The sequence below is a fragment of the Galleria mellonella genome, unplaced genomic scaffold (genome assembly GCF_026898425.1).
Source record: "Galleria mellonella isolate WM207_F2 unplaced genomic scaffold, CSIRO_AGI_GalMel_v1 utg213, whole genome shotgun sequence".
Taxonomy (NCBI): Eukaryota; Metazoa; Arthropoda; class Insecta; order Lepidoptera; family Pyralidae; genus Galleria; species Galleria mellonella.
In genome coordinates this window covers 7,311,178-7,323,948 of record NW_026442039.1, presented here as the reverse complement: position 1 = coordinate 7,323,948, position 12,771 = coordinate 7,311,178, and the positions used below count along the sequence as shown (strand labels likewise).

The 12,771-nt window shown below is 32.9% G+C and overlaps 1 protein-coding gene across 1 annotated transcript in view; it reads right to left on the bottom strand.

Moving 5' to 3' along the window:
• LOC113519325 (neuropeptide FF receptor 2-like) overlaps nucleotides 1–12,771 on the bottom strand; it is a 134,010-nt gene that overhangs the window by 19,659 nt on the left and 101,580 nt on the right. The window contains exon 5 of the mRNA XM_052894530.1: nucleotides 6,427–6,524. Within this exon, the coding sequence (XP_052750490.1) occupies nucleotides 6,427–6,524 (98 nt within the window). The remainder of the gene's footprint in view (nucleotides 1–6,426; nucleotides 6,525–12,771) is intronic.

The window sequence follows — 12,771 nt, the reverse complement described above, 5'->3', positions numbered from 1 at the left end:
ATGAAGAGATTGCTTTTAACGATAATATTGCCTATTGTTTTCTCACTCTGATCATTTCTTGTAATTGTTTGTATCTATAATAAGTTTACTATTGTAATGTTTCGGAGGCAACAATAAAGAGTATCTATCTATCTATATTGACGTAACCCTACAGTTTTCTTCCTACATAAAGTCTGTTAGTTTTAACACATGAAACACCTCGTATGTATTACTAATTATCCACAAACTTATCTATTTGTATAGAGATAACCACTCTAGAAGTACCTTTAAACTTTTGCGAGAACTAGGGATTCAAACTCAAAGTGCAAAAGTTATAAACGTGATGAAATTATAATGGTATCGGTTATTTGATTGTGGTGTTTAAAAATAAACAACCCTAGATAAGGAAGGAAGAAGAATTTATTTGCCACTATTTTATGCTTTGATGTCTTTGAAATTTAGGATTGAATAATTTAAGATTAAATTTATTCTAAAACAATTATAAGGTAAAAACTTAAATAAAACATTTTTGGAGTGAAGATATCATTTAATGGAAAATGTAATAATTGAAATTTCTGTAGAATTGAGGAAAATATCCCATACAAATCACAATAAAGGAAAAATATTTTAGGGTATTTATAAACTTCACTTTTTTGTAAGTTAAATTTTTATGGTCAATGATTATATATATATACATATATTATATATTATATATATATATATATATATATATATATATATATATATATAATATTTTATATATATATATATATATATATAAAAATAGACACTTTATTGAGCTAATTTAATTAATCATGGCATTAAATTTTAAATTAAAGAAAGATTTATATGAATAATTTATCTTGAAGTCTTACAAGAACTTCCAGACTCTTTTGATAAATGAGGACAGATTTTTTTTACAGCCGCTCAATTTAGAAACCAATTTTAACCCTAAATGTCTAAAAACAGATTGGACCGCTTGTCGCCGCTCATTTGTCATATGACAGATGTCAACTCAACACAATCCCTTAATCTAGGGACTAAGAACAAGGTATTACATAGAAGGAATGATAAAACAAAAACTGTATATCATATAGTTTCCTCCTTTCTTCTTATGCAAATATAATTAGTAAAAAGAGGACAAAAGGTACACCATCAGTTGCTATTTCTCTTAATTCATAACAGGCGAGTTTATCTCCGACTGCCATTTTGATCACGCGTGTTTTGCTACACGTCTCTAAAAGAGACATTTTCAGGTTAATTATTTGATTGCTGCTCGAGTCTTGACAGTCCCAGATATATTGATAGTGAAATTAAACAAAATAATTCTAATTAGATAACCATCCATACTTTTTTTATAAATATTATGACGTTGAGGTAAAGTTTGAGTCTTATATGAGATTAACTTCGGTTCATATATATAGGTATCTCTCTCTCTTTTCATTTAAGAGTTTCCTCTTGTCGGTGCAACTAATTCATGCATCTTCTTCCAGCTATTTCTATCCCAGACCATATCCTTGACCTCCCCTTACGACATGACCCCTAGTGTTTCTTTTACCTGCCCCATGTAGTTATTCCTCGGTCTTCCTCTTTCTCTTTTGCCCTCCATTTTTCCTTCTACTATGCTCTTAAAAAAACCGCCATGTCGTATAAGATGACCCAGACCCAGCATTTTGGCTCTTCTATTCTCTATTGTACATATAGGTATATATGGTTTAAATTGAAGAAAATGTGCATGAAACTCAGCTGTTGCTCTTCACCCCTCTTTATAAATACAAGTTGAATTTTATGTAATTACTAACATACAGTATAAATATATAGAAATACAAACAAAGCTAATCAGTTATAATTAACTCAAGTAGATCAACCCTTACAAGTAGCACTCGTTCACGAGTATGACAGATTAATAAGCCATCATTGCTTACGACGCGTTTCAACACGTTTCCAGGAAATTCAATATGCAGTATGGTATACGAAACATCATAGTTAACTGTGAATGAGGTTATAACAGGATACCATTAATTAAAACACATATACATGGATATATCGAGCGATAATAGATAATTCAGAATTATTTATGCACGATGCCACATAATATGGATACAGTATAGTGATACCATTAAAGCTTCGTTAGGAGAAACATAATGGACTTCCAACAAGTTATTAATATCTAAAATATCGGTATTTCCAATAGTGAATTATAATTTATTATATTTTGGTATTTTAATTTTAGACTTGTTCTGGGTTTGAATATATTGACATAAATATTTGTATAAATATTAATTTGAAATCGTTTAATATTAGAATGTCAATCATCATAAGAAAAGCCGTTTGTTTGGGCACCTCTGTCCCATTCCTGTTTCAACCATGAAGCTGTTGTGTTTGCATGTCTGTGTTTCAGTTTGGAGGATGGGATATGGTAATGAATTTACAGGGTACAGAGATTTAACACCTGAGTCCGGGGGAAAAGGATTGTTAGTAATGGAGACTAAGAATCCCATTGCTAGCAATATACCCAACCAGGTCGACCTCCTCGCGGTTCCCCCTGGAAACTATCATGGTTAATTCCTGATGAATTCATCATGATGGGCTAACTGGCCTGTTTTCATTCTCATCAGTCACCCTTTACTGGTGCTCCGCCAGCGTATCCCGTTAACGCAGGCGAGGTTACCATTCTATTTTCACCCATAAAAAAGAAACATCTGAGTCCTCAGGAATGGCATTGCATGGGGGGTATCATGGGAGAAACAGTATACTCTGTTAGGTCCATGCTACTGCTCATACCTATAGGCGAGGTTTACCGCTTTCCATCAGGTGGGCCATCAGCTTGTTTGCCATTCTAAGTTGCATAAAAAAAACAAAAGGCGTACTTAAGTACGCCTTTTGTTTTTTTTTATATAGCATACTATATAGCATTCTCTCCCAGCCAACCTTTAATATATCCCCATTAAAAGGATATTAGATATAGCATATAGATATAGGAGGTTCATCATCATATATATATATGTATGTATACCTATTCACAGAAGTTGAATGTTGAATTAAATTAATCACTTGCAAAAAGAATAATCAAAATCGGTTTAGAATCAAACCTTGAAAGTTACTTACAAAAAGATAATATCTTTACCTCAAATTTGATTAAAAAAGTTTTCCCCTTACATAATAATACCTTGGAATTTTCTATAGACAGATTATGAAAAACTGGACCTTGATAAGTAGATTTGTGATTTACAGCTGAAAGTTTTGAGTGCATCAGGGCATGCAGATCAACTTCACAGTTACTTTGTAACAAATTAATCACACCCCATTGTTATTCAAAAAGACCCAAGGGTCCAATAAAAATCCGTTAAAAACTTGCATTATTACTGTCCTTGTTTAAACATGGTTTGGTCGTGACACGTAAATGAGATTCAGGGTTCGATTTTAGAATGAATATACCATACATATTTCCAAATTGCCTCGTGTCTGGTTGTTCTGGGATGTACCTTTATCTATTGATTATCTGGAGTCTCTTAACACATCGTTACTTTAAAAAAAATCCTACCGTTTGTCATAATCATCACTACATAGTATAAAACAAAGTCGCTGTCGCTATCTGTCCGTCCCTATGTATGCTTAAATCTTTAAAACTACTGTATTATATAAAACTAGTGAATTTAAATTCCGAATATTGTTCATATAAGAAAATTGGTCGAATTTACAGGGTACAGAGGAATAACACCTGAGTCCTCAGGAATGACAACGCATGGGGGTATCATGGGCGAAACAGTATACTCTGTTATGTCCATGGTACTGCTCATGTCTATAGGCGACAGTTACCACTTTCCATCAGGTGGGCCGTCAGCTTGTTTGCCGTTCTAAGTTGTATAAAAAAAATCATTGTATTCCATAGCGTATTCCCTTGTCAAGTTAATATGCGTGACTCAAAATATTTTGTCATTTCCGACCCATTTTCCATTATGTAAAATTTTCTATTTCCTTAACAGAAATACTCCTTTAAATGCATACTAATATTTTTTTTCACATATTTATTTTTTAATGTACGAAATAATTTATTTAGATATACCTATTGAAAGCGTTTTTAAGTGCTTTCAAATATCTGTAATTGTATTGAAAAGCAATGGTTTTGTTTGCGACCAATTATTATTACAAACAAATAATGAACTACGATACGATGATCACAACAATATTTATGACTGAATGCACAAAGCATATTTACTAGTCTGTGTTAAGCCACTTTTAATTAATATAAATAAATATATACAACGATTCACTTTTATATTACAATACGAGTATATATATTTTATTTCCCAAAGAGGGTTGACGTCAGGCAGGTGGCCGGTCGTAAAACTAAAAACCAAATCTTTTTATAATATGGATAAAACCATATTATTATTATTTACTTATTCTTTATAACATCATTTAAAGTAAAATAGTGAGTATATATATATATATATATATATATATATATATATATATATATATATATATATATATATAATTAATAAATATAAATTTTTCACTATATATAAAAAGTGCCTTTTAAAAAACGTTACGCTAAAACTGACGGAGTGAGCGCGACCTACGATAAGACAGAGAAAAATATACTTACGAGGACGTTTTAGAAGCAATGAAGAAATTTAAGTATTTTATCATTTTATATTTTTTAGGATAATTTCATACTACTTCGATATTAAAGCACGTAGATGGCACTTATTCGATGTTCCATTAAGAAGAACAGAGTTGGCTAAGCAAGCTCCCCTATCTCTTGCATTGAAACTACTCAATGATATTTTGAGCCAGTATCCGCAATTGGATGTATTTGCCTCCAACTTGCTGGAGTTTCGTCGAGTGACCACAGAGTATTTGTGTTCGGACGTTTTTTGTTAGAGTTAAATCTTTTTATATTATTTTTGTTATTTTTATGTAATATTCCTTTTTATATGTTATTGTACTCATGCTTTCCTGGGTGAGCGTATTGGAAGACTGACTAAGGCTCACCCAGTGGATGTAAGAAATAAATAAATAAATTCCTTTTTTATCCTAATGTATATATCTAATACTATATCCCTTAGTAGGGAATGCAAATAATTTAGTAACACCTTATATATAAAATAAATATATAAAATATAAAAGACAAAGAGCGTAAAGTCCGTTGATTGCGCGGAACAGTACCGTTCATAATTCAATACTTTTGAACGCATCACTGAAATGAAGTACAAATGTTATGTCGACGTAAAATGAATTTTATTTTCATACGTAAACATTCTAGCTATTGGATATGTAATTTAATAAAATTTTATAATATATGTAAAATTTTCACAGCTTGATTGTTTTGTTATTATGACATTAAATTACATTCACTGATGTCTTTTTAATCAATCTATATTCAAGTTACTTTCGGGGTAGGCTGACAATGAGTGCTAATATATATATATATATATTGGGAGGATTTTCCAGTTGCCACATTTAACAGGCGGGTTGGTTGGCTACCACAGTTAGGCTTTAGTAATGTTTTATGAGAAACGCTACTGCACAACTTTCGATCATTAAATCCCCTTAGCCGCCTCTTTCGACACCCACGGGAAAGAAAGGGGTGACCAAGTTTATGCCGAGACCACTCGGCACTTCTCCAAGTTTGACTGGGAGAGAATACTTGTCTTGTACTAACGAATACATAAATAAATAATTTTATAACCATTCAAGTTGCTATGTTTCTTCGCCAAATAGATTAAAAAACATCTCAAAATTTTAAAAAGAAGCAAAGAATCAATTCTTGTCTCCGTTTTAAAGTTTTGAGCATCACTTTTTGAACTTAGCGATTCAGCTAGTAAAGAAAGTAAAATAAAATTATTTTTCAAATAATTTCATTGTAATATGAGTTGACTAATAATATCTTAAACTATTCCAATTTTTATATACAACTTAGAATGGCAAACAAGCTGGCGGCCCACCTGATGGAAAGTGGTAATCGTCGGTTTTAGACATGAGCAGTACTATGGACAAAACAGAGTATACTGTTTAGCTCATGATACCACTCAGGCGTTGCCATTCCTGAGGACTCAGGTGTTATTCCTCTGTACCATGTAAATTCACGCCATATCTCACCCTTCAAACCGAAACACAGCCATGCAAACACAACTGCTTCACGGTTGAAACACGAATAGGACAGATGTACCCAAGCAATCGACTTTTGTACAAAGTCCCCTCTGGTAAAATTTTTAAAATTTAAAATTAACAGCGTTTAAAGTTACTTAGATATTTTCGATGTTTTTTTTTTTATTATTTTTTTTTTATTTTTAAATTATGAAACGGAGGGACAATCGTGCAGCACTATCTTTATAAAGCTTATTTAGAACAATTTTGATACGGAAGCCTAAAAATAAATGATTAAATTAAACACAGCGCTCACACTAAACTAGTTAAATGGATAATAAAAACACTAACCTGTTGCATACTAACGTTACCCTCGTCGATGTCGAAGGGTGGTCTGACTGAACACAGCGTCCGTCCCATACACGCGTACGACAGGATTGTTATTGAACCTGCAAACAAAATGCCATTTTTAGTGCATAATATATATATATATATATATATATATATATATATATATATATATATATATATATATATATATATATATATATATATATATATGGAAGCGCTTATTATGAAACAATTGCTTCTGTACTGGGTGCGAGTCAGTGAAACATTAAAAAGTCTAAAATGACGCGAGTTTTGGTGTTATATATTTATTTTTAAACGATTTCTCTATTTCCATGTACTTTCGTGTATTTTACCAACCCTACGTTTGTTCCCACATTAACTCTATTATTAATTTTGTGAAGGTTAAAGTTACTGTCATTTTATCGCAGAGCAAAATTTACTTGTTACACCAGATCAAATTCACAAACTGATCGATTCATGTAACTACCAAAATATATGCATCTTATGTACTAGCCAAGTCGATTATAGGACATATTTAATTTTTTTTCAAATTTAGGTGTCATTTTTAAATTTATCAGAGAGAGACTTTGTACAAAGTCGTTTGTTTGGGCACCTCTGTCCCATATGTGTTGTTACCGTGAAGCAGTTGTGTTTGCATACCTGTGTTTCGGTTAAAAGGATGAGATATGGCAGTTAATTTACATGGTACAGAGGGATAACACCTGAGTCCTAAGGAATGGGAACGCATGGGTATCATGGGCGAAACAGTATATTCTGTTATGTCCATGGCACTGTTTATGTCTATTGGCAACGGTTACCACTTTCCATCAGGTGGGCCGTGAGCTTGTTTGCCATTCTAAGTTGCATAAAAAAGAAAAAAAAAATATATATTTTTTATTTGATTACTTAATCTCTAGACAGTTTTTGGATTATTGTAACATTTGAATTTTAATTATTCATTTTAATAAAGCTTTTTTTTTCTTTTTAGATATTTCTTATTTCAATATAAAAGGGCCAGACTGGATACACAATGGCGGAGATTAGGTTTGGAGATGAAAAAGTGATTTAATTCAGTTTTCAACATCTAAAAGGGAAGGCTTGCTTTCATTATTCAATTTCCAGTTAAAAGTTTATCTCTTGAACTTAGTCATTATTTGTCCGTAAGAGTTAAGAATATCCTGGGGCGCCGTGAATGCATCAGGGCAGTTGGTAAAATAAATAACGTAAGAGACAGGTGCAAGGATCTCTATCCTTGCACCTGTCTCTTACGTTATTGAAATTGAAAGTCGGTTTACTTTATCTACTTTACTAGGTATCTGGAGTAGATATTCTTTTGTCTCATATAAGCAGGTGTTGAATTCAGTTTTAAACTCGGTTTTAAAATTCAGTTTTGTAGATACATACATATATATATATATATATATATATATATATATATATATGTCTCTACAAAAAACGTATATATATTTTTTTTTATTTAATTATCATACATAAATATACATGTGTGTGTATGTGAATGTGTGTGTGTGTGTGTGTGTGTGTGTGTGTGTGTGTGTGTGTGTGTGTGTGTGTGTGTGTGTGTGTGTGTGTGCGCGCGCGTGCGTGTGCGCATGTGTGTGCGTGTGCGTGTGCGTGTGCGTGCGTGCGTGCGTGTGTGTGTGTGTGTGTGTGTGTGTGTGTGTGTGTGTGTGTGTGTGTGTGTGTAAATTTATTAACATTAGCTTTAAGAATATTGTTACTAATAAATATTAATGGACTTTAAAGTCCGAAATAAAAATGTTTAAGATTATTATAGATCCAGCCATATGTGTATATTTAAGCACTACTCGCTCAGCTCGCTGATACCTAAATTCATCGAAAGAGGTTAAATAATTGCGTCACGAGACATAATAGGCACCGTGACAGACAGGGCAATTTGTTTGCCCAATTAAAGGCTACGTGAAAATTGCCCAGCCCTTGTCAAGGGTAGGCAAGGTCGCACCTATAAGATTAATACACAATTTAGATAAAACAAGATTATTTACCAAGGGGAGACTTTGTATAAAAGTTATCTGCTTGGGTACCTCTGTCCCATACGTGATTTTGCCGTTAAGCAATTTCGTGGGCATGGTAATGTTTCTCTTAGAAGGGCCCACGCTTTAATATTCCAATTTGCCAATGAAATTACAAGGTACACAAAACTCCTTCATCATCATCATCATATCAGCTTTAACCTGCCCACTGCTGAACATAAGCCTCTCCCTGGGTTTTACCATTAGTTGCCATGGTTGGCAGGCGGTTTGGCAATTGTAGTTAGGCTTTCGAGATGTTTTAAGAGGACTGCTGCTGTCCATCCCTCGCCCACCCTTAGTCGACTCTTACGACACCCACGGAAAAGGAAGGGGTGGCCTATTCTATGCCGGGACCACACGGCCAGTATGTATATAGTACATAGTACTAATGTTTACTATAACTGTGAAAATTTGTAAAAATGTTTTTTTTTTTTGGTACAAACTCAGTATGTTTTTTTTTTACACAGTGGGCAAACGAGCATGCGGTTAACCTGATGGTAAGTGACTACCGCCGCCCATGATCACCTGCAACGCCAGTCATTGGAGGTGTGCTGCCGGCCTTTTAAAATTGAATATGCTCTTTTCTCGAAGGTTATGATGCCGTATTGGTTCGGAAATACTGCTGCTGGAAGTTGATTCCATAAGGGTGGTTGTGCGAGGATGAAAGTGCCTTGAAAAACGTACGGTGGAAGACCACCACTCGTCCAGATGGTAGAGATGATACTTAAGTTTATGGCGGGTTGTACGGCGGTGAAAATCAATCCGAAGGTTGACCGTTTGGAAGTATGTTTGTTACTTAGCCTCACGTAGACGAAGCTGCGAATAACAGCTAGTATAAAACGAATAATGTTATAACGCATGCCTTGTCTACGTATTTTAATTGGTGTCAGCTTTAATTTTACATGAATTCAATAATGAAGCTAATATAAATTTTGATCTTACATCTACGGGCAATTTTAAATTCTAAAATCGAGTAAAAATATCAAAAAACCCGCTGACGTAGTTGTTTGCAAAAAATGCTATCATCCATTAGACCGTAAACCCTACTCTTTGAAACGAGGTTTTCAACCCAATAGAAACATAGTTTTAATTTGACAAGAAATTTTATAATATCGTGAGGTTTCTTATTCTTTATTGTATAAGTAGAAAACATATCTATCAATATTTCATATAATATATTAGATTCAGTAAATAATTGTTCTAAAAACATTGTTATATTTTTATATATTTTTTTTTTCTATTTTATGTCGACTATTTTTCTACTGTAATTTCAATAGTTACGTTATTCTCGCCAAGATTTACCATATGAATGAATGATAACTTTATTTGGTAGAGAATGCCATCAGGCATTAAGTGCGTCCTGTAAACATATTTCAATGTGTGCAAAAGTATAAATAAATAAATAGATGTAATTACATTATAAACATTTAATATTAAAAAAAATCTCTACATTCAACCGTGTGGCGTGCAAATATTTTATTTGGAACTTATTTTTTCATTAAACATTTTTCATTAAAAGTGACTACCTCCGTTAATGATCACCCACAACACCAAAAGCATTGCAGGTGTGCTGCTGGCTTTTTAAAAAGGAATATGCTCTTTTCTTGAAGGTTATGATGTCGAATCAGTTCGGAAATATTGCTGCTGGAAATTGATTTCAAAGACGTGGAAATTCATATTCCAATGTAAAATTAATAAATAAAAACTACTTATTAAATTTATTTTATTCTGTTTTTTCTCACATTGTTCACGACTACTGCACCCAATAACAACTCATCTACTTGGTCTTCCATAAATTATCTTATTATTTGCATACATAATTCACGTGAGGTCATAACACAAAAATCTTCGTAAAGGGCATTCCCTTTTCTATTACATTTTTAATTGAAGTCTCAAAGCTGCGAGTAAATGCAAAAAAGAAAGCGATTTAAAGTAGAAAGTAGCTTAGTTAAATTAAAAACTAAATTTATCAAGTATCTATTGCAGCACTAAGGACTTGCTCCACGATATGAGACTTCTAACAAATTCATCCTGCATTCCCGAGTTTAATAATGCTCGAATAACGAAGTATTTGAAAATTAAGCTAAAATGATCGCAGCAGCACAAAGACGTAAGTTTGTAAATGAAAGATTTATATCAGTTATGTGGAATGGAATTTTAGACTTCGAATGAAGACGTCTGTGGCGCAGTGATAGTCACGTTGGTTTGCGCACATGAAGTCTCGAATTCTATTCACGGTCGGACCTATTTAGGAGATGAAGTTTCTAGTATTTTAGACTGTGCTACCAGATGTTTGTCACCTGTTTCTCGTAATACAAGATTTTATTTCAGTTATTAACTGTCCACTGCTGAGCATAAGCCTTCCCTAAGGAGTTTTTCCAGTATTTGTCACGCTTGACAGGCGGGTTGGCAACTGCAGTTAAGCTTTTAGAGATGTTTAAAGAGGGACGCAGCATAACATAGGATATCTTAGGTTTTTACTAAATTGTGACAACATTTTATATACTTACATGTATAACGGGAATTTTAAGAACTTACTATGTTTTAAGTTTAATATAATTATTTTTACTTCATCCATATATCCTTATACTGCGAGGCGAGATGCTACAATATAAGTATCATACTCACCCAGAAAAAGACATTCAAATGAAATCGAAACAGTTATCAGAAATAAAATTTAGTATAAAAACAATAACGGGCACGCGCGCGCGCACGCAGACGGACACGCACACGCACACGCCCACGCACACGCACACGCCCACGCACACGCACACACACACGCACACGCACACACACACACGCGCATACGCGCACACGCGCATACGCGCACACACAATATTTATAGTTTTAAAAACAATAAAGATTTTACATCTTTTAAAATGGAACACATGTCTCATAACGCAAGATTTTTATTAAACTACTCGTATTACTTCAGAGATCGTTTGTATACACAACATTTGCAGTAAATAAACTATTTCATATCTACTCAGGCGGATAAGGGGCCATTACGTCTAAGAGCAAAATATTTGTGCGGACCAAAATTGATGTAACAAGTTGATAAGAAAACAATCAATATAAAGCAGGTATCAGTGTTTACAGATTGCTAGCCAAAGATTTTATGGACATTTTTTGAACTCGAATATTAAGTAATTGAGGAGCACCTAATACCATTTTAGTTTTTTACGGATTTTCAAATAAATTCCTTTTCAACCAACTTCAAGAAGAAGAAGGTTCTTTCTTTTTTTATGTTTGTAACCTCATAACTCCGTTAGTTGTATACCCATTTTGGAAAATTCATTCATTTTTGTCTAAAAGAATATAGTTACAGATTGATTCAATAGAAGTATTATAACAATTGATTTAGTAGTTTATTTTTTAATTAACTGGTTATGTCACAATTGAGTTAAAATAAAATATTAAATAATATTGAATGTAATGAACACACGCAATGTATTTTATCTATATTCCTTTTTTTTCTACGGAATTTCGCGGCTGTCTTTTGGCCACAACAGAATATCAGTGTTTTGCTCTTTGGAGGGCAAAGCAATAAGCCGAGTTGTGACCATTTTTTTGATACTGTGGTACACGCATAAAGGGAAAAATTTTTGCTTATTTTATGCATTTTGTTTTTATTTTTTGTATATGTATATTTTTTTATATTTTTTCACTGTACATTTATGTCTATTGTTGTTTGTGTGCTGTAAGTAACGCAAAAAAATTTTCTATCGATCTATCTATCAATTAATTAAAGTCGGTTTTTTTTTCGTGGAAAACAATCTTTAATTATATAATTTCCTGATTGCAAAATCTTGAATAGAATATAAATAAGGCAAAATATAAAACATAAAAATACATTATGTTCTCACGAGAGTTGCTTTTCATGACAAGTTTTGTAGATTTATTATATTTTCTAACATGGAAACAAAAGTTTTGATTACTTTTAGACTTTATATTTAGTATGTTCTACATTGTACTGTAACGAAATAGGAAATATTTCAAATTTACATACTGTAATAAAATTATAAAAAAACAACCAACTTTCACCCGCATTTTTTTTACCTCTGTGTTATAAAAAAGAAACTGACTTGCCATTATTTCACTTAATTTAATTTGTAAAAAAAAATCTCTCTTTTCGTCCACTTCATTACTGAAGGTCGTGTCCTTAAAAGATGTCTGCTGCCTCTCTTATGATGTTACTCCATTTCACACGGTCTTCAGCTTCTTGCAGAGCAATGCAATTGGCAGTCCCGTAACGGCGGTTACTTGGTCCGACCATCGACTAGATCGTCCGCGT